This window comes from Pempheris klunzingeri, chromosome 8 (genome assembly GCF_042242105.1).
Source record: "Pempheris klunzingeri isolate RE-2024b chromosome 8, fPemKlu1.hap1, whole genome shotgun sequence".
NCBI lineage: Eukaryota > Metazoa > Chordata > Actinopteri > Acropomatiformes > Pempheridae > Pempheris > Pempheris klunzingeri.
The window spans coordinates 17124334-17146948 of NC_092019.1; the positions used below are offsets into that span (position 1 = coordinate 17124334).

The 22615-nt window shown below is 41.5% G+C and overlaps 2 protein-coding genes across 3 annotated transcripts; both read right to left on the reverse strand.

Annotated features, from left to right (window-relative positions):
* Nucleotides 1-9092: 9092 nt before the first annotated feature.
* leng1 (leukocyte receptor cluster (LRC) member 1) lies at nt 9093-14796 on the reverse strand. Of its 2 annotated transcripts, XM_070835340.1 has the most exons (5): nt 14739-14796; nt 14210-14405; nt 12885-13076; nt 11357-11682; nt 9093-10521 (listed from the first exon to the last, which is right to left on the reverse strand). In XM_070835340.1, exons 2-5 carry the CDS (start codon nt 14339-14341, stop codon nt 10302-10304), a joined length of 870 nt encoding a protein of 289 aa, XP_070691441.1. In that variant the 5' UTR covers nt 14342-14405; nt 14739-14796; the 3' UTR covers nt 9093-10301. The 2 variants fall into 2 exon arrangements, with proteins under 2 accessions (XP_070691441.1, XP_070691440.1); XM_070835339.1 differs by lacking the exon at nt 14739-14796 and having other exon boundaries at nt 14210-14410.
* Nucleotides 14797-14849: 53 nt separating this feature from the next.
* On the reverse strand, nt 14850-22397 carry tmc4 (transmembrane channel-like 4). The gene is made up of 16 exons (XM_070835218.1): nt 22205-22397; nt 21817-22003; nt 21313-21461; nt 21060-21209; nt 20385-20470; nt 19524-19669; nt 19214-19361; nt 18910-19068; nt 18664-18821; nt 17694-17820; nt 16490-16587; nt 16173-16356; nt 15951-16081; nt 15705-15860; nt 15454-15532; nt 14850-15320 (listed from the first exon to the last, which is right to left on the reverse strand). The coding sequence occupies exons 1-16, from the start codon at nt 22278-22280 to the stop codon at nt 15228-15230; spliced, it is 2127 nt and encodes a 708-aa protein (XP_070691319.1). The 5' UTR covers nt 22281-22397; the 3' UTR covers nt 14850-15227.
* Between the last annotated feature and the right edge of the window lie 218 nt (nt 22398-22615).

The following is a 22615-nucleotide window of genomic DNA, read 5'->3' on the forward strand; positions in this document are numbered from 1 at the left end:
GACCAGTAGTCTGCATGGGAGAGTTTGAGTCTGGGCTGGGCCAGGGTGATCTGTCTCTCCCTAATGACGAAGGTCAGCACCTCTTCGTCGCTCAGGTGTCTGTGGGGCTGAGAGCCAAACTCAAACAGCTCCCATATAACCACCCCCAAGGACCTGGAGGAAAAAGAAGAGTAGAGATGGTGAGGGATTAAATCTCACGGACCTCTTTTTTTACAGCAACACCTTGTTTTATACAGAGCTCTGACCTCCAAGCAGACAAGACTAAGAGGCATAATAAGAGAAAACTGGTGAAAAGATATCCTATTGGTTATGTTAATTAGAGTTGCAATATTTCCTCATGCCCTCCATGAGAGTAAACAACTCCTCTTCTTGTGTGATTTTCTTGTTGGTACATTCAACAAAACTCATTAAAGTGGAGTTTACAAGTTAAGAGCCAGACGGTTCAGTCCCGCCTGGGCTCTTGTTCTTTCATCAATCCCTCTGATATTACCTGGCCAGGCAATGGCGCTGCAGACTGCTGACAAAATGATTGAATAGAGGTCACAGTGATCTTATGGCTTATGTGTGTAGTATTTGTAATATAGTTTGTTGGAGAAACACTTCAAAACAGCTGCGTTTGAGTCTTTAGTTTCACTCTGCTTTAACTGAAGATTTATAAGAGTTCAAGAGCCTACAAACATGTTTTTGAGAGGTGTTATATGTGTTTATTACTAAGGTCGTATACTGAATTGTATTTCTACACCCTCCCTATGGCCCTGTGGTTGGCTGGCGATCAGTCCAGGGTGTACCCTGCCTCTCGCCCGAAGTCAGCTGGGATTGGCTCCAGCTCCCCTGCAACCCTGACGGATAAGCGGTATAGATAATGGATGATGGACCCCTCCTATGTAAATGTGGGGTGCAAAACATTAGAAACTCCTCTCCACACAGTGTAGTACAGTGTAAATTTGTAAAGGTAATTTATGGTTGAGCCATTGTAGTGGATTACATTGATTTTACAGGTGTACCTGTGATGAATAAAATGGCCACTGAGTGTTTACTAACTAAGACACCAACTAAAAAAGTATGATTATAGCATTACCCACATGAACTGGCCATATTCAGCTTGGCTTGCAGGACTGTATATAAACAGCTGTGATAGCTTTAAAACATACCACACATTGCTGGTCTTGGTTTGGTCAGTAACAATGAGAGATCCTCTGTACTCCTCCAGCAGCTCGGGAGCAATCCAGCGTAGTGGGATCCAAAGCTTGTCTGGAGTTAGGTAGTAGTCCTCCTTCACAAAGACACACAACAACAATTATTTTGATTATTTGCATTATTTTGATCCAAAATTTAATGACATTATTTTGTCATTGTAGGCTCTATCGTTTAAAAAATTAAAGATATAGGGTTAAAATCTGCATGGATAGATCTTGGTTTTATGTTAATATTTGTTTGTTCAGAGAAATACAAGAACAGACCCACGTACCTTATAATGGTTGTGTGAAAGGCCATAGTCGCCTATCCTGACAGTGAGGTCTGAGGTCAGCAGGCAGTTTCTTAAAGCCAGATCACTAGAGAGAGCAGAACACACCCTCTGAAAAATCAGCCACATTGAACAGAAAGACTTGAATCCTGAATATGGACAGAGGTGAAGTCATGACTGACCTGTGGATGTAGTTGTTTTCATGGAGATGCAGCAGACCGGATGTGATCTCAAAAGCCATCCTCTGAAGGGTCAAGAGGTCCCGAGTGGGCAGGTCAGGGGTCATTCCATCTGACTTGCGCTGGGCTCTCAGATACCTCTTCAGGTCACCCTATTTGTACATCACAAGAATAATGCAAGCAGTGAATTGCATGATGACTAGGGAACAAGATGAGTTAATGCCAGTGTGGCCGTAAGTGTGAGTGCGCCAGGAGTTTCTGCCCCTCTCCTAAAACAGAGATAAAACTTGCAGACAACACCATATAGATATTTGTGACTTCTGCAGTAAATATGTCCCCTTTTACGTGTTTTCCATCACAGAGCCTCAGAAATAGCAGGGGAATTGGTAATGAGCTGGCAGCTTCTGCATTAGTCATTTGTGCTTCAGGAAGGGCAAGGAAATAAAATCAGGACAATATAACAGGATGAAAAATATCCGCAAGCAATTGAGAATAAAGGGCTTAATCAAACAGGATAATAGCAGTCAGCAAGAAATGCAGTGTTGTTGCTGTGTTGTTGTAATTGTTCTCCTTTGGCCTAAGAGTCCACTCATATGGTTTTCTTAATCATTCAGCAAATAGTGTGCAGGATGCCCAAATATGCTACTTCCATTAAACTCAAAGTGAGACAACCAGCACAGCTCCAAATATGGCAAATAATTTGTGAACACGTTGTCAAAAGAATAAATTGAACCTACAAATTATGTTTACCTTACAAAGGCACGCTGCAGTATTTATAATAATGATGTAGTTAGTTTAAAGTCAAAGGCTCTATTAAGAAGCGTTTATGTTATTTTGTCTACCCCCCTGTATGCTTGATTTTAATTTTGTCCAATATTTAAGTGACCGATTTGTACTCACCAGCTGGCAGAACTCCATAACAAGGAGGAAGGGGATGCTCTCACTGCACTGCCCCAAACACTGAAGGATGTTGGGATGTTTAAGGCTCCTTAAGGGACACAGAGATTACAGGACAGTTAAAGACAAACAGTGAGAGAAAACAATTATAGATAGATAGATAGATAGATAGATAGATAGATAGATAGATAGATAGATAGATAGATAGATAGATAGATAGATAGATAGATAGATAGATAGATAGATAGATAGATAGATAGGTAGATAGACAGACAGACAGACAGACAGACAGGTGGATATGAGCTAGCAGCCTTTGTACCATTAAGATGAAAATAGAGAGAGATACAGAAAAAGAGGAGGCACTTGAGTGAGGCACTGCAGGAAAGCCAAATAAAGTGTGAGTGAAAAAATGGAAATTACATATGTTGGTGGTTTGCTTGTTGTTGGGTAGGAGAGTTTGCATCAAACACAAACTGGGACGCAAGAGGTGGGACGATAACAGGACAAGGGGAGGGGTGGTGTCTCAGCAAGAGCAGAAGAAATAGGAGATGTAAACAGCATACGAATGTGTGTGGAAATGACTCCTTGAGGGTGTATATTTGTGTCTGTGTGTGTGTGTGTGTGTGTGTGTGTGTGAGTGAGTGTGTGTGTGTGTGTGTGTGTGTGTGTGTGTGTGTGTGGTGTGTGTGTGTGTGTGTGTGTGTGTGTGTGTGTGTGTGTGTGCAAGGATGGTGCTGGTTGTTGTGGGTTTTGCCGAGAGATGGGATGGAGAAAAAGAACAGACAGCCCTGTCCTTGGATGCTTCTTGCATGTGTGTGTGTGTGAGAGAGAGAGAGAGAGAGAGAGAGAGTGTGTGTGTGTTAAAGAGAGGACAGCCAAAATCATACTCAGATCCTGAGTCCTGAACATACTAAATAGGTCGGTACAATTCTCATCGTCAAGAGCAAGTTTTATGACCATGTACCTGCAGCAACGTTACCAAATGTAAGTGTGCAACAAAACATGACATCATCTTTCAGTTCACATGGTAAGTTGTCAAGTCTGCCCTCATAGTAAACAGGTACAATTCAAGCTAGACATTAAAGTGAGACTATATCATTTATCAAAAATGAAACGTCACATCCTTCATCTTGTGAATGAAAAGGCAAATTAATTAGCAATAAAATGCACCCTTTCTCAATGAAATCCTCCCAGGTGTTGCCAAAGTAGCATCACTTGGTCTGGTATGACCGGTGACTTGTGGTGGCTAGTGAGAGCTAATGATAGCAAACACAGAACAGATTTCATACAGTCACTTCAATTACTTAAATACTTTTCTCTTCTCAAGCTATTGTTGTGCTAAATGTACTATAATCCCATATTTGTCACATGCGAGCTGTTGTGCAAAAGTTACACGTCTTGCGTTAAATCCACAAGTGTCAGTAGTTTCACCCACCTGTACGGCTCAGACTCGGCCAAGAACTTCCTCTGCTCCAGAGGGCTGGCGCTGACACGCAGCTCCTTCACCACGGCCTGAGAGGAGCTGCAGTCACACAGCACTTCAGCCAGGATCACCTAGGAGAGATCAATGGACAATAATATGGAAGAGTGCTCGGGAGAAGGGGACTGGCAGTACAAGAACTATTTTGAGTTAGGAGTCCTGGTCTGGTTTGTATCCAGTATTAAACATAACAGAGGAGAGCCTACTGTAAAAAAGATAATCTATGATGCAGCTCATATTTTGCATGAAAACACAGTGATGCCTGAATGTGAGAGGCGATCATCTTACCTTTCCGAACCAGCCATTTCCTATCTCCTGAAGGTAGTTTAAAGCGTGTCTTTTGAAGCACTGAGACTTGGAGTCTGCAAAAAAGAGCAGAATAAAAAAAGATCAGGGTCATACAGACATCAGAATTTGATGTTCTTTTATGACATTATATCTCACAATAGGAGCAAAAATCACACTTAAAAACTGATCCACAGAACATCATTTACAGTGCTCAAAGGCATACTCAAATACAAACTACCACTGCCATCACCAAATTGTCAAAGATCCCCTCCAGACATGTTTTAAGATAGAAATACTCTGCTTAGTTTAGAATTATATCTACCCCTCACTCTTAATTAGAAAAACCAGAAAAGTTCATTTCAGAGTACGTGCACGGGAGGTTTCCACATCACACTGTACGTTGCACATTGGACCATGATTTTTGAGTAGAAGGGGACTTAAATGAATGACACAATACCGTTCCTGAGACAAAAGGTCATGCACTCCACCCTAAGGTGTGCTGACACCATCCCTGTCTGCAGCCTCAGTGCTCACACGGAGCAGCGATGCAGAATTTTTTCAGATCATCGTTTCCACTCCATTGAAGTCCAGTAGGAAGTCCAATGCTACTGGTTGTACGCTCAGTTTGAGGCCTTTAATGGACCCACATCAGTGACTCAGGCAACAGACCATGAGGGCGTTCAGAGCAGGACGGCACTCCAGCTTCGTTTTGAGGGGTGTTTAAGCTCATGAGGGTTGTTTCGGGCTGTTACCTGCTCCATCCTGCAGGGCGGGGCAGTTGGGCCTGTCTCTGACTGGCAAGGTGTAGACCTCAGGGAGGGAGGGACAGGAGGACAGGCTGTCCTCCTGGATGGGACTGGAGCCTCCAGAGCACTCCTCCCCATCTGCATTGTCAAACTCCTGGTTGAGCCACAACAGCAGAGAAAATTCACAGCACTGGTAAAATTAAAAACATATAATAAACTGCTCTCATTTACTAAATGCATTGGATTTAGAACTATTATAGGCAGACACTGAGTAGGCAGCCACTCTGAACTCACGACCCTGTCTGCCAGCACAATAACAACACTGTCAAATCAAGATTAGACTGAGAGGTGATTATTTACCATTTCTACTTCATTATGTTGGAATTATTGACCCCTGTTTCCATTTCCACACAGTTTAACAAGTCGAGCTTATACGCAAACGTTACCGCCATGCATAAAAGATGTGAAAAAACAAAGCAAGCAGAGAGGTGAATAAATCTCTTACATGTTGAAGACTTACATTGAATCCCACTCCTCCTCTCTTACAGCACAGGCAGGTCAGGAGCAGCAGAACAAAAGAGACGAGCCCTGAGCAAGAGATGAGGATGACGACGTAGGGTGGAGGAGAGAGGGACGCAGTCCTGGACTGAGAAACTGGGAGGAAGACATGGAGAAAGTACAGGGGAGGAAGGGATTTAGTACAGAAGATCAGGGTAGGTGTGTTTCTAGGAGGGGGTCATACTGTTAGGTTACAGTCAGTGAGAAGGAAAAGAGAAACTTCACTGAATCAGAAAAGTATAAAATCTTGTTACATAGGTGTTTTGTTTAGAGGGAAACCATTGGAGCGTTTTCTTAGCGGCAGGTTTGGGACACAGTGGAGAACCCCAATGGACGGGTTGCATCAGGGATTTGGGGGGAAAAAGCAGGAAAAGAAACTAAGTTCAAGATTAAAAAGAAAAAAAAAAACGATTGTCTGAATCAGTAAAAGAAAATAGAGACTAGAATTAAAGTTTGAAAGTGGGATAATATACCATTCCAGTAAGGACAAAAAGCATGGGGAAAAGGGGGAAGTATCAGAAATGGCATTCCACTCAGGAAACACAGTTAAGAAGCAGGGGAGGGGCGGCTGGAGTTGTCATTTGGTAAAAAAAGGAGCGCTAATTGGGAAGGGTTGGAAACTGGAAAAGAATTACTCAAATCAGGAAGGTATACTACTCAGGTGAGAGAGGGAGGGATCGGGACATTTGATATTTGTACCTCAACGTAGTCGATTGTGGGAAGTGAACCATCTGTAGAAAAGAAAAGGGGCAGGGCAGGGTGGTTAAATACCCTTCAGGTCTTATCTATAGGTTTCATTTAAATACTGTAGCCAAAACACGTCAAACATTATATCACTTGACAAGAGAGAGGAACAATGACACCTTGAAACAGTCAGAAGGTGTCCAACTCACACTTTAAACAGTGAAGGAGTTATATATTAAATATGAACATTAATATTTAAGACCAAACCTGGAAATAGATTACTCAGTCTATAAACAAAGCAGCATCTTAGGCTGCAAGAATAACATTAGCAAGGTAGTTAGTAGGACTTTTTTAAACACATGTACTCTCCGAACAAACCTTAAAGGCTGCAGTCACCTTGATTACAACACATTACACACATGTGAAATAGATGTTAAAACTGACAGAAAATGCTACTTCACAATTTTCAATAACTAAATAAGGTAATGGACGTGCATTAGGGAAAATAATGAGACTAACCCAGAGGTTTACATAAATGATGCTGAAAACATACCCTGACGTTTATGACTTGGCTTGTGTTTTCTGTGCTGTCCTAAAATATCCCTATTTCTGTCAGCGTCCCTCATACAAACCTAAAAATACACTCATTCATAGGGTCATGATATTGCAAACACTGCATACATAAATTTCAAAGTATATTTAATAATTTACCAACTTAATAAATATTGTAAAAAGACGACCAGCATCAGCCAAAAATCTAAGAAATGAAGCGATATTTTAATTTGCAGTGTAAAGGTGTAGGCCTGGTTTCATTGAACACTGTCAGCACCTTTTGTTTTGTTTGTTTTGTTTTTGTCTTTTTCTTGTTTTCTCGCTTGGAAAAAGTTGCGACACACAGCGAGCTGGATTCACACACCCTGAGCAAAGGTAAGTAAGGATGTGTTCAGAATATAAAACAACCCTCCTATCAAAGTGGAGGCTGGTGAATCTTAAATAAAAGACATTTAGCACTCTGGATACCAATAAATGACCAGTCCCACATGAGTGTTAGACCACGGAACAGAGAGAAATAGGCCTACAGCTAATTGTTGATCATAAATGTTGATCATGCATCTGCAAAACATGAGCTGATTATGAAAAATAAACGGCCCTTTTGGCAGTATGGTCCCCTAAACACCACAAACACATAAGTGGTGGCTCCAGTGCTGATGCACAATTCCTGTGCAGTGCTATTCTTTCATCTTTCCCTAGACAGATGTCCAGACAGACACTGCATATAAATAGGAACCTAACACAGGGCCTTTTCCACCAGCCCCGGTGCCAGCAGCTCTTATCAAAACAATACTCCACAATACAATGACTGCACACATTACACAAACACAACACTGTGCCAGATCTTGGGGGAAGAAGGCATATGCAGATTGAGAAAAATAAAGATGCCAGCAGTGGTTAATAGGCTAAATAATCTCCAGTGCCCAGCGGAGGCTATTTATAGACCAAATATCTCGCACTGACTGACGATTTTAGCCTGCTGTTTTTACAGTATATGCTGTTTTAAAATGCCATCGATGTGAGGCCCGTGATCGAGGCAACCCCCCCCCCCCCCCCCCCCTTATATTTTCATCACTGCATGCAAACATGGTACCCTACCCATCACCAAATCAGCCCCGCTCCTCTTTTGATAAGTCAGCCACGTACTGCAATAACAATTCGCATTATGTCTCAGTCACACGGGCTGATAACACAGTATGTAGAGAGGCCTTTTCATAACACACTACACCCCCCTTTCTCTTCTCCTCTCTTCTCCTTTCTCCAGCATCACTGACAGGCTTTCAGCCCCCCCCTCCCTTACCCTCCTCCTCCCTCCTCCTCCACCTCCTCCGACTCCACTCACCTTCCCTCTGCGGGGCTCCGAGGGCTCTCTCCGGGCTGAAGTACGACATGATCCCCGCCAGCGCAACCATCACCCAGCAGTGTGGCCGCATCGTCGCCGCGTCCGGAGCAACAACACCACCATCCGAGCGCCGCCGCCGGCTGTCGGTGTCGGTGTCCTCCTCTCTGCCGTTCCCCCCGCCACGGTCTGTGCCGTCTCCGGGCTCACGCTGTCTCTGTCTCCCCCCTCCGCTTTTTCTCCTAATAATAAAGAGCGTCTCCTTGCCTTCCTCGTTGTGCTCTCCCCTCCACCTCCTCCTCCTCCTCCTCCTCCCCCTGCTCTAATCCGCAATTAAACACGGTGTGTGAGATGCTCTATTGTGCATCCTCAGCCCGCCGCTCGCTGCACATCTATTATTGCTCTGCCTCCGTCTGTGTGGAGCACTGCTGAAAACAACCATCCGCTGTTTCTCCCGTTATATAAATAAATATATGTCTTTCTCTCCCCCTTTCTCTCTCTCCCTCTCTCTCTCTCTGTGTTGGAGGGTTGTCTGTGTTTTTCTCCTCCGCCAGCCTACGTCAGACACACACGGCGCGCATTGTCATGGTCCGGCCTGATCACCATCATGTCATCCAGAAAAATAAAATATCATCAGTGCTAGTGTTTCCACAGGAGCGTGATGAATGGTAAGTGTGTAGTGCTCAGCAGTGGGGTCATATTGATATTGGATTTTTAATATCATATCAAAAATAACACTTAAATAATAATAATAATAATAATAATAAGGAATCCGTCTTAATTGACTGCGCCTGCAAAGATTGTAAAGCTTCACTTTAACAAAAACACTTTCTGTGGGGATATTATTTAAATGTATTTAATGTGATATCTGCACTATATTAAAAACATAACTTCCAGCAATAAATAAAGATCAAGATGTTTATTAGGTATACTGAACCAAAGCTAATGCAGTCCAATTACAACAGCCCTGCAGTAAGTCCCTCCTTTATTAAGGTTATAATGTTTGTTTAAAGAATGCAATGGTCATTTTGGAGCACTTAGTTTGGCTCAGTGATATAATCAATGTGGGCAAAATAAAACAAAGGCCTATGGTAACCCAGTACAATACTGATCAGCTCCACAGACTACAGTTAAACAAGAGTTTCAACATTAAATCACCCATGAAAACAGCATTTTTTCAGGATCAGGGTATTTAACATCATATATTTGTAAGATAATATTAAAAAAGCCAGTAAATCTCAATCTTATGAGTTGCGCAATGATGTCGGTATATGATGCAATATGTCTATTTTAGCAGCCATTTTGCCTCTGTGTAGTAGAAACATTTCACAGATGCTAATAATGACATTAACGTGGCTCTGTTCCGTTCTCAGTGAGTCTCCACAGTGTGACAGTGAACCAGCGTGCACCAGCTGCTAAATGGAATTCAGCCGCCATTAATTGCATTATTTACACCTGTGCTTTTCCTACTGTGACCGGTCAAAAAATCATAATTTTACAGACAACAGTGTTATGAAATAAGAATTTCTCAGTAATATTAATATAAAATAACATTAAACAATCTCCTTTGTCCTTACCATCAGCTTTTACAGCAGCCATGTACTGTGTGATTTCATGAAAGGCTGCAAATAACAAGTGTTTACATTATTGATTAATCTGCTGTTTAGCTTCTCAATTAGTCAATAAATCATTTCGTCTGTACAATGTCAGAAAATAGTGAAAAATGGCTGTTATAATTTCTTTGAGTCCAAGGAGACATCTTCAAATTGTTTGTTCATTCACTGTGTGCTGAGTTTCTATCACTTTCTGATCTCCTTGGTTGTTCACTGAGTGCTTCATGCCCCCTGTGATGGCAACCATGTTCCCTGCTGTCGTAATCACAAGCAAAATGCTGCAGGAGCAGAGCTAGCTGCAGCCGAACCTGACCTCTGACCTGCCTGCAAGAATTTCTCTCTCTGGGTGAACAAAAATAAATAAAGACTGGCCTACGAGCTGCCCTTTTATTTACTTACTGACAATCATGTGACCAGGCCACAAATGTGTTCTTAATGTGGCTCTATAATCACAACATTTGTCCATCACAGATCACACTCAAATGACCAATAAAGACAGGTCACGATTTAAGTATTTCTTCTCTCCAGCTCTCTCGATCCCGCCTTTGACGTTTCCGGGCAAGTTCTGGGAAATAAGCGCTGTTGTACGGCCTCTCCCTCTCAGTCACCTCCTTCCCTGGCTCCTTCCCTTTGCCGTTCCTCTGGTCGAGCAGGGCCTGGGCTCTCCTCCTCTCTTCAGCCTCTCTCTGTAACCGCTCAGCACGTAACCTTTCTATGGAGCTACAAAAGACAAGAAAAACATTATTTTTTTTTTTATATCTCTCCTTAAAAGATATTTACAACCTCATCACATTTTATTCATATCATCACATTCACACCTCCAAAACCTTAATGATAAGGAAACTGACATGTTGCTGCAAGAACTGTCTACTATTGTCAGTAGTACAAAAAAAACTCAAAGAAATCTGCTTATTTGCTTTCCTGCAGAGAGTTAGATGAGAAGATAAACACCACTCTAACACCTGTAAAGTCAATATGAAGCTGGTTAGCGTAGCTTAGCATAACGGCTGCAAACAGGAGGACACAGCTCGCCTGGCTCACTGTCCCAAGGTAATAAAATCAGCCCACCAGCACCTCCAAAGCTCACTAATCAACACTCTCATTAATTTAAACTGTGAAAAATTTAATGTTAACAGCGGGAGTTGTTGCCAGGATTCCAGCAAACACTCCAGATAGTAAATGTTCATTTTCACACACCAGTCTTGGTACGTTAAACAAATGAGACATAACATGTTAATTGGTGAGTTTTGGAAGTGCAGATTGTTACCTTCATACAGAGCCAGACCAGCTGGTTCCCTTTGTTTTCAGTCTTTATGCTAAGCTAAGCTAACCATCTGTTGGCTCCAGCTGCACATACAGACATGAGAGCGGCATCAATCCTCTCATCTAACTCTGAGCAAGAAAGAGAATAACTGTCTTTCCCAAAGTGCTAATCTGTTCCTTTAAAACGGGAGAACTAAGCAGTAAAAACAGAAAATCATGTAAACTATGTGTAAATATTCTCAGTTACCTCTTTGAAATTAGTCTGCTGTTAGTTATTAACCATAAGTCTTACCTCTCTCCATTGCTCCTCTTGTCCCCTCTGTCTCTTTTCTCCTGTTTCTTGCTCTTGTGGTGTTTTCGGTCCTTCACAGCCAGGGCTTTCTTCATGTCATTCAGAGGGTCTAAACTGTCTTTCAGTCTGCGATCTTTCTTCTCTCTCTCCTCTTCACTTATTCCCTTCCTCTTTTCTTTGTCTTTCCTCTCATCTTTGTCTTTCCTCTCGTCTTTGTCTTTCCTCTCGTCTTTGTCTTTGCTGGTTTTCATGTACCATGGAGTGACCTCAGTCCCTGGCTGGGGTCCTAGAGACACCAGCAAGCCGATGGCTCGTTCCTGCTTCTCCTGAGAAAGAGAAAACGAGGAAAACCAACAATATTTAAAATGTGTAGTGTGGTGACAGCAGAGCCAAACAAACATTTAAAGCTTCTGAATGTGGAGAAACAATATCAGTAACATGTTGTCATCTTATGAGATTCAAATACATCCTTACATAGCTACTCTTTGCTCTGAAACAGCCGTTTAGTGTTTCCTGTGGTTGCATGTAACCAACTCTCTCTATCTGCATCAGTTTTCCCAACTCACAGCTCCATCTGTTTACTACGCTTGTATGCACATTGTGGCTGGTCTGCACCCAGAGTATATTTTGTCTTCAGACCACAAGAGACTGTGTTTTACCAGTGAGTGTGAAAAGGTAGCTTTACACTAAACAGACTTTAGCTACTTTTCCATAACATTGTTTTTAATAGTGATCACTATACCACTGATGGTATAATAGAGATGTAATCTGGAAAACGCTGACAACAATCTAGTGGGCTTAGAAGTTCGTTCTTGACCTTGAAAATTTGGCTCAGATGATCAGTCAGACTGATAGTTTAGTTGTCATCACATGACAGTAACCCCTAAATCTATACTTTGGTCAAGTGAAACAACTAAACCGTCTCCATGACGAGTGAGCAAACTGCCCTCTGCTCAGAAAAAACAAATAAGTCGACCTGGTGATAACAATTTTTTTATCAAAATCGAATGTAATTTTTTACAGTAAATGGACTGTAATGAAATCCTTTGGGGCAGCCTTGCCCGTCAAAGTACGTCCACTAAAAGTGTTTCTTTTTGCCTCTGATGGGCTCAGATTGTTATTCTTAATGTCTGACAACATTACAGAGAAGATCCTGTTTGTTTAACTAGAAACAACAGTTATATTGCTTGGTTGAAACCCACCAGACTCCAGTGACAAAAACAGTAATTTTACATTGAAGAACACAGAAGTTCCTGATCTACAGCTGCATTGATCGTTCAAAGAGAGTTCAAAGATGCAGCAAACATCTCTAAAGGAGGAAAGCCCCTGAGATGTCCTCAGTCTCTATGCTAAGCTGTAGTACTCCATTAACTTCCAATCAATCCAAATACCTTGATGTAAGCATTCATCCTTTCATATTAAAACTGAACAGCACTGGACCTGCAACTATACTTGTGAGCGATGTAGCAAGACACCAGCAACAGCAAACAAGTGTGAAGTCACAAACGGTATCTAACTAATAAATCACCTTTTCTTCTTTCTTTTCTTTGAGATATTCCTCATTCCCCTTCTTCTCTGAGGACTCCTCCAAGGGAAAAAGATTAAGATGTTCCAGAGCTCCACTTCCTCCACTTTGTTCATCATTATCATCACCATCCTTCGTTCCTCCTTCTGACTGGAGAGCAGCTCTGGCTTTCCTTCTCAGATACTCTGTACGTGCCTGTGGAGAGGAGAAGTCGTTAGTCCAAACTTAACATATACAAACAACAATAAAGGCATCCTCATAATGCTAGACTAACCAGGGTTAGTCTAGAAATAGCAACAAAAGACTGCATAGTACTGTAACATTAAGCTGACACCATAGGAAATACAAAGATGTTCACTAGAAATTTAATACATAGTTTATAGGCCTGTGCAGATTGATTTCTAAATATTATGAATGGTAGCATAGTACTATAGAGTCAAATATTTCTGTAAGGACATATTTTTCATTTTTAAATACGGTCAAAAAGTTTGAACCGATAACTAAAACTATAATTGGCCTCCTCTTTATCCAGTTGAGCCGCTCATCTAATCTAGTATGTGTCTTTTAAAACTCTCACAAATTAACATGTTAGTATGAAATAGAAAAACAAAGCGAAGGCAAAAACTGTTTGGATGAGCTTTTGCTGAAGCTCACACTAGTCATGTCCTGACAGACATGGCTGCTAATACAGAGTAATACAGTGGTTCATCTGTGGTTACTTCTCATGCAAAAAAAAGTCAAACATCTGCTGTTTTCAGCCTCTCAAAGTGAGAATTTGCTTGCTTTTCTTTGCTATATTAGATTGAATATGTTCGAGTTTAAACAAGCAATTTGAAGACAGTTTGTTTGGCATTTCATAGACTAACTGATAACCTCTGAGGATGAATCGATAGTGAATGATCACCTGCAGCCCTGCTGGTTTATCTCCACTAAGGGATCTGAGTTCAGTGCTTTAAGCTGCTGACTTGTTCTAACTTTTGGAGGCATAACTGTAGTCACACGGTGGACATGGTAGATATGGTGAAACATGGTAGATATGGAGAAACATGGTGGACATGGTGAAACATGGTGGACATGGTAGATATGGTGAAACATGGTGAACATGGTAGATATGGTGAAACATGGTAGATATGGAGAAACATGGTGAAACATGGTGAACATGGTGAACATGGTAGATATGATGAAACATGGTAGATATGGTGAACATGGTAGATATGGAGAAACATGGTGAAACATGGTGAACATGGTAGATATGATGAAACATGGTAGATATGGTGAACATGGTAGATATGATGAACATGGTGAAACATGTTGACACCTTCAGTCACCTCTTGCTCTGCACGCTCCACGCGCCGCTTGGCCTCGCGCTCCTCCTCTGCTGCCTCGGCCTCGTCCCTCCGTACGCGCGCGACATTGTCCTTGTTGCGAACGTGCCAGCTCTTCTTTGGAAGGATGTTCATTGTTGCCTTGGCGACTGTGGATGCTGTCTGTTAGCCGTGAGCTAGCCCGGCAGGCTAGAGTCGGCTGAAGCGAGAATAAACACGGTCAAACACTCAATTTGCTCATAAAACCGTAACGTTAGTAGACAGAGGCAGTGGGGAAATGAGTACGGATGGAAAACGGGCAAATATAAAGTCAAAGAAGAGGGAATATGTCGCGATTTTCGTGCTGTTGTTAATGCACTTTACGCTAGCTAACGTTAGCATGGTCTGCTACTTTCCAACTTTACTTTTCAATTCAACGACAGCCAAATGGTTAAATATCTCTGCTCACAGCCACGAGCAGGCATTCAACCTGCTCCTTCACAACAAACTCATCATTTCAAGGTAAAAACAGGACATAAACGCTGTCACTTACTTGATGTCAGAGGAGTAGCTCTGGCTGTAGTCCACAGGAACAAGAAAATTAAAAACAGGAAGTAAACACTGCACATGTTTGCAACACCGCAAAGAAGACAGCAGAGGGGGCTATAATTCCTCTCATTTTATTATATAAAAGACAAAGAAAGATACACAACTCTATTTTCATGGACAGGCAAAGGGGGTTAAACTTAGCATTTATATAAAATGCACTTTTTGCATGGCATTTATGTAATTTAATCATATACTGCTAACTTGGCTAGATTAATAACAAACAGGTTTTAATTTCCGTTTTTCAAATTTGATCTGTCAGCAACCAAATCTTAAAGTTACCAATGTTGCTGCTAGACTGTCTGCTAAACTCCAACCAGCACCATATGGCACTGACTTTATATAGCCTATATACAGTCCTCTCACATGCCTAGTCATGTTGTTTAGTGTTTGAGGCGAGAAGGTCGTAAAACTAAACACGGTCCCAGTGCTGTGCTCAGTCCTGTGTTTCCGCAGTGTGTTGTGGTATCTGAAATCGTCGACTCAGCCCCTCAATCTGCTTAACCAAGAACTGTTTATCACGGCCCTCCTGTAAAGACAAAGACACACCACTGAATTAGTCTGAATATTAGGAGATCACATAGTCTGACCGATATTGTAAAAATTCCATGTAGAAGACTTTTCTTTGAAATACACCATACAGGTAAATGCCAGTAACATACCAGTTTAAGCTGAGCTCTTAGCAGGTCAACACTTTTCCCATAAACAGAAGCCAAGGCTACAAAATAACACATCACCACACTGCAAGGATGAAAAGAGCCACGATTATATATCATAAAACGGAAAGTGAAGGATCATGCAATATGCAGGTAATATATATATATATAGTCTGCACTCTGTATGTGTGTTTGAGTACTGTAGGCTACTGGAGATACCAGAATAATGATCATACAGAAAGCACAAGTTAACTTGCCAGAATAACACAGACAGAGGGATGGAGAATGCCTGAGATCCAATGAAGAAGAGAAACTCCTGTGTTGTCTTAGAGAGGCTGTAGAAAGAGGTCGGAACAATCGACCACATGCTGGGGAAGAAACGGAAAGGGCCGCAACCCATAGACGGACGGATCCTGAGCAGAAAGATGAACACGTGTCTTAAGTGATATAATACAACACGGAAAACACTGACATGACATGTGAACCCAGAACTCAGCACTCACTCAGCAAGACTGTAAATCATGACAACGGTGGCCAAGCCCCAGCCAAACAGGAGCACCACCAGGAAGAAGAAAGTGGAGGTGGTGGAGCGAAACGTCCTCAGTGCTGGCCGACAGTTATAGAAGAGCGTGATCTGAGGAGGACAGTGGAAATGGAGACATGAGCTGAGTGAATCTCTCTCTCCACTGTGTGAAATGTTGGTTGTGTTAGAGCGACATCTTCACCCTCTTGCAGTAGAAGAGGATGACAAACTTGATGGTGTTGATGAGTGGCAGCAGAGGGCAAAAAAGAGCTCCTGTCCAAACCACAGTCTGACCATAAACCAGTCCAAGCACGTTGGAGGGAACTACGAACTCCTGCCGACCCACCCACTGAGCCAGCTTATTGGACCAGTTGTCCACCACCATCCTGAAACACAGTACAGTCACATGGCTGAGCGTCATGATCCTGATCTGACTTATTTGTAAAAACTAAAATCTCAATGACCTGTATCTGTTAAAATCTGTTAATACAGACAAATTATTCACACAATGATTTGTACCTGCGAGGAAACTCCACCAGGACGAGCACAGCAATGTTGATGAGGAGGTCGAACAGCGTCAGCTTGTACATCTCCTGCCCCACACGTGTTTCCCAGCACTACATGATGAGGAAAACATCAACAGATGAACCTGTATTACAACAACTAAAGATCCTACTTTCACTTTGTTTTGTGTTACTTGCCGTTTCACCCAAATTTTTAAAGCGTGACTATCTCGTCCAGTGAGGGCACATATGTCATTTTACTAAAGAGTGTCAGCAAAGACAGTCAGATACTTCCATCACTTTACATCATGGTTTAGTGACAAACTGTTTTCTCATTGTGACTTAATATTGGCATTGTTTTAGATAAGCAGAAGCACCTCTAAATGAGTATAGGCTGGCCTGACAGATTTGTGTAGAAGCCTGTAGTGTAGAGCTCTTTACAGTTCTTATATGTATGTAATGTATCGTGGTATTTCCTCGATAGACTTTGTATTATTTGCTCTACCAGCAGGATGAGTCTGAATATTCCATAAAATGTGTAAGGGATAATGACCGCCGCTTGCTTTACATTATCATGTTTATTACACAGCTCAGTAATCATCATTTCAGATAAAATATTGAATTGAAAATTATTTTATTATCTGCTATCAGAAATGTGTCCATAGCAGCAGCCTGCTATACAGAAATATCAGATCGTATAATGTCGTAATTGACCAATCAGAATCGAGTATTCAACTAAGCCATATAATAAGACACTTTTATTTACCTGATAATAATAAATGGCAATAATTGTTCATGGAAACATTAACCAGCATGCAGACAGTTATTTTATTAGTGAAGTGTATTTCATGCAGAATCCTTTAACCATATTCTGTCTTTACTCTGGTGACTGGCGGTTGTTTGGCAAACTAAAATTACTGTCATACTCATTTCATCTTACTATCGTCCTCAGCTGCTCCATCTAACTTAGAGCACACTCTGTCTCTGCCATGTGTTGATGCAAAAACAAACTCATGCTCATGTAAACACAGCCACAACAGGGAAGTTAGATTAGAAAAACAAATGTTTTGGCATCTTCCAACTGCAGAACTGTATTTGTTCTCTTGATCCCTTTTTGACAAGCAGTTGGTACTTATCTAACAGCTTGGAGACTCACTCGATCCATTTTGTGAGAACCATCCTTAAAAATGAATTCACATGCACTCAAGTGGTTTAATTACCTGGTAGAATTTATGGTTGTATAGGCACAGTTTACAGTCTCCACTACTTGTGTCCCCCTCGCAGGTGATCTGACGCCACAGGGTGTAGAAGAGAACGCCCAGACTCACCAGACGAAGGAACACTGCCCTGCACGTGGAAGAGAAATGACAATACTAAGTGTCTCTTGGTGGTTAAAGACAATTGAGAGTATTCTTAGTAAATCAGTAAAGTCCAGTCTGTAGTGGAAAGTAACTAACTACATTTACTCAAACACTAAAGTATACGTTTTGGGTACTGCTACTTTACTCGAGTATTTCCATTTTGTTATTTTACTCTTCTACTCTGCTACTTCTCAGAGTGAAATATTCTTCTTCATCCATCTGACAGTGGCTCGTTATTTTCGAAATTAAGATTTTACATTGAACACCTAAGCTTATGAAGTGCATTATAAAACGTGTGGTTCTTTGTCACAGGCTTTAGATGTGTATGAGTTGTTAGCTGTTCCACTAAAGGGTGATTTCCCTGCTACACCTATCAGGTGGTTTCAGTTAAATAATCACTCAAGGCCCAAAGAGGTAAAATTATCTAATATTTAAAAAAAAATAAGGAAATAATTAAAAATTTCCCTCTTTCCTCTTCCATTAATCGTCTCATGACCCCTCAGATTAATATTGTGACCATTAGGAGGGGGCCAAGTACCTTCACTTCTGATACTCAAATGACATTTTGTCTGTAGTAGGTCTATATTTTTACTTAATCACAGATATGGATGTAGGACTTTTACTTACAATTAAGTATTCTTACATTTTTGTATTGGCACTTTCATTTAGGAAAGGTTTTGAGTTCTTTTTTCACCACTGTGTTCAGATCACTCACATTTGTTACCTTCTGATTTCGAGTTATTCAGTTTTTCTCGGCCTCTTATCATTGACAAACACAAATGAACTTGCTCTGACATAATTTCTCTCTCACAGAAGCACCAGTGCCAACCTTAATAGTGCCACTATGACTGTAGTGCTGGGGGAGTATCGCTCCATCAGGCCAATCTGGTCACACAGCAGCGGCACCAGGAAGTTTCCGGTGGTGATGACGATTGAAGGCAGATACTCAAAAATCAAACCCATGATCCCTTCCTGCCCGCTCTTTTCCTGTTTGTCAGAGACAAGAGCCAAAAGGTCACCCAAGACTTTCAGCCAGACCACATCAGCGTCATCACTCTCCTTTTACATCATTTACCTGGCTGTAGACGGTGGCAACAAAGATCCCATAGAAGGCTGCTATAATGAGCCCGAATGACACAAAACCCATAAAAACACGCAGAGAGTATAAAACGATTTTTTTACACAAAGTCAGAGCTGCTGCCCGTTTCTTGATGCTCTCCTCCTCCAGATCCACCTGACAGAGAAGGAGAAAAGAGAAGAGACGACGGGTCACCTGAAAACATGCCACCTACAGGAAGTGGTCATGCAAAACGTCCATAACACGTCTCTTTCTCTCCAACTGTCCTCCATCCTGCTAAGTAGGACAGATCCCCTCTGACCTGCAGCCGGTAGTGGATGTTTTTCTGCTTCAGCTTGGTAGCTCGGTCTCCAAGGCAACCGTAGTCCCAGCTGGTGAACACTATCATGCTGTAGTTGCCCACAGCGCTGCCTCCCGTTGCCACGGCAACTTGAGCTGCAGTCCCCATGCTGTGCGTGAGCAGGAAGGAGAGAGAGACAGATGCCGGTCAAGGTGACTGAACTCTCAAATCAGGCTTTTAAATGTCACTCTGTTTATTTCACCTGTTGACCCAAACTGACACATGCGCACACACACACACACACACACACACACACTCACACCAGACTTACCGTGCTATGATACAAATGAGACAAAAGGCAAAGTAGAAGACAGCAGTGAAGAGGTAGGCCAGGGGGATGTTGTAGGAGAAGTTCCTGTCCTCCACCATTGTGTTGTTGTAGTAGCCATAAAACATGTATGAGTACTCCATGAAGCCCTGATCAAAGAGGAGAGGATGGACATCATGTATCCACTAAACGTTCAGGAGATGTGGTTTAAATTTACTTTCAACCACAGAGAATATAGAAGGAGCCTGAGGAAGCAGGGATGTAGCTTATATTAGGAAACTGAGGTCATGTCCACTGTATTCTGGGGGATGTGGAGGATGCTAGAGTATTGATTTTCAGCTTTTAGTTTGAAATGTACGCCTCAGCTCCAATGTATGCTGTTTTGCTATGTACACTGTTGCCCATAAAGTTGGAATAAAATGTTTTTTTACCTCTTCTCATGAAATGACTGTGACAATGTGATTTATTCTTGATAAATAAAGTGTATATCTTCTCAACTTTATTGATCAAACTCTTCCAAACATATCACAGTGAAACTTAAACCACAATTAAGCTTTGCAAACTGTGTATTCAGGCTTTAACAAAATTGGGAGTATTGAACAATTATTCCAACTTTATGGGCAACAGTGTATATGGTCTTTTTGACTTTATAACCATGTGTTTTTATTTTGTTATTTTGTTTTTTTTGTTTTGTTCTGATTATTAGGATAAAATCAACACTTTATAATAAACTTCACATCAATTTTGTTCTAAACCATTTTGGATTTTGCTCTTAATGTTCAGTAATAAAAGAAATATCTGTTTTGTTCTATGTTCTGCAGGTCTTGTATCTTTGCAGGTCATTGCGATGCTGCGGTTTCTCACCGTTCCCGAAAGCAAATCAAGAATGTAATTGTAGAACACCACCAAGCCCTGAGGATTAGGGTCATAATCCATGCATTCCTCTGGACCTGGAAAACACCACAAGGGCAAAGCTTTATGATCTCTGCATGCATTCTCAGAGATTACAGCATTTCTATAGGTTTCCCTGCACCTCTCTGAATATATGTGTTATGGTGTCATCTAGATACATTTAGTTTGCTCACACTAAAATTCAAAGGGTTTTAATTAATAAAATGAGAAATCCTCCATATGAAAATAGTGGTGGGTTCTCTTGTGAAGATTAGAGAGTAGGTAGGAAAGTAGCAAAATTTCTTTGTTGTACATTTCACACCTACGTACAGCTCTTACCTCAGGTGAACACATTTGTATTTAGACATCATTTTAGGAACAAATCTTCTGCTCCGCCAGTGGCCATTTCTTCATTTTGTTTCTGCTGGCATGCTGCCTTTATATTTACTCATATATGAACACTGTTGCCTGATCTGAAACTGATCCATTAAACTGTGGGAGGGCTTCCTGTTTAGAAAGAAATTGTGCTAAAACTAATATGGGGAGATGAAGAAACTTGAAATTACAACGTACCCTGCCATGTGTTGTCCTCAAGTTAAAGCAAAATGAAATGTGAGCCAACAAACTGTAGCCTGAATTAGTGTTTACCAGTTCCATTAGCAGATGTGGTCCCAACAGATCTGAAGACGATGCTGGGGATGATGACGAGTCCAGCAATCAGTAAGAAAGAAACAAAATTGAGCACCACCAAGAATCGCAGGAATAGGAAATAAGACTGGACGCCGCCTCCGAAGTTCCCTGTGAGGTAAAAGGGCCATGACTTCATTAAAAAATGGGTTCAAACCACACATTAACACTTTTCTGTGAAACCAATTAATAGATAAATAAACTGGATGTTTACCTCCAATCTTTTGCAGGGTCTTGCTCCACAGCGCGAAAAAGTGGAGAAATCTTCTGGTGTTATCTTTGAGTTTACTCAAACATTTGGTCTTGTGCCGTTTCCAGGTATCCCTCCTGGAAACCACCGGCACCTGCATTTGCTGCACCTGCCTGTAATGAACAAGTTACACCTCAATAACTCTGGAGTAACTTTTATGTAATATGATTATGGGCAACACTTTAATCTATGAGTCCATAGATAGATAGATAGATAGATAGATAGATAGATAGATAGATAGATAGATAGATAGATAGATAGATAGATAGATAGATAGATAGATAGATAGATAGATAGATAGATAGATAGATAGATAGATAGATAGATAGATTACTATGTACTACTATAGTTTAGTTTAGATAAGTTTAGTTTGTTTCAATTAGTTTTTTAGTTAATTCTTGCCTGGAGGGGATCTTTAACTATGTTTAGAAAAATTCCCCACCAGGCGTTCAGATGCAGCTTTCATACCTCACAGCTCTTTTCAGTGCCATGGGCAGAGGGATGCTCCTGAGCTCCCGGGCCGGTCCACTGCTGCCTTCCTCATCCTCCTTTGCAGCCGTAGAACTCAAGTTGAACTGAGGATAATTCTGATTGGACACTCGAGATGAAACTCGCCGTGACCTTAGTGAGCTCCGGTCACCAGGGTAACCGTTCCCTGTGAGAGGAGAGCAAAAGACAGAAAAACAGCACAGAAAATGATTAAGCATAATGTGTCAAGACAACGCAGTCAGATTAAAAGATGATTTCATATCAACAATGACATTATTTATATATTCAGCTGACTCAGTATTATCTAAATGTTTAAAATGAACAAATATGTACAGGTGAATGTGATCAGCGGTAGAAGCAGACGCACCTTCAATATAGTCATACACATGACTCGAGCCTTGTCCCTGTGGTTCCCTGGCCATTTCTCTGTCGCAGTTTAACATGACCAGCTTTGAAGACTTTCCTCTGTAACCACATCTAACGTGCTGACAGCAACAAATTCAGACTAAAACAAATAGTGGAGCAGCTCGTCATGAGGAAATGCTGCCTATCCAGGAATCCCTTCCCTGTTGTCTTCTCACACGGACTTTGCTCCCTGTCTGTAAATGACCACACAGGTACTTCCTTGTGCGATTTAACCCATTATCCCGGCCAGCCGGACAAAAAGAAGCACACTGCAGGAAAATGCATTAATTTAAGTTGCCTAATTTGTGTTATTGATGGTTGGTATGGTTGGTTTAAAGAAGCATATTTGAGTGTACTTAAAAAATATAGGAAT

What these genes read in the sequence shown, in the direction of transcription:
- leng1 (XM_070835340.1), bottom strand. Translation starts at nt 14,341, where the DNA reads ATGAACATCCTTCCAAAGAAGAGCTGGCACGTTCGCAACAAGGACAAT. An exon ending in TGGAGCGTGCAGAGCAAGAG is followed by an intron (nt 13,077 to 14,209) that starts GTGACTGAAGGT and finishes TCCTCTCCACAG; the next exon opens with GCACGTACAGAGTATCTGAG. An exon ending in AAGAAAAGAAAGAAGAAAAG is followed by an intron (nt 11,683 to 12,884) that starts GTGATTTATTAG and finishes TCTCTTTCTCAG; the next exon opens with GAGAAGCAGGAACGAGCCAT.
- tmc4 (XM_070835218.1), bottom strand. Translation starts at nt 22,280, where the DNA reads ATGTTAAACTGCGACAGAGAAATGGCCAGGGAACCACAGGGACAAGGC. An exon ending in GCACTGAAAAGAGCTGTGAG is followed by an intron (nt 21,462 to 21,816) that starts GTATGAAAGCTG and finishes TGTTCATTACAG; the next exon opens with GCAGGTGCAGCAAATGCAGG. An exon ending in GTCATAGTGGCACTATTAAG is followed by an intron (nt 17,821 to 18,663) that starts GTTGGCACTGGT and finishes TTCCACGTGCAG; the next exon opens with GGCAGTGTTCCTTCGTCTGG.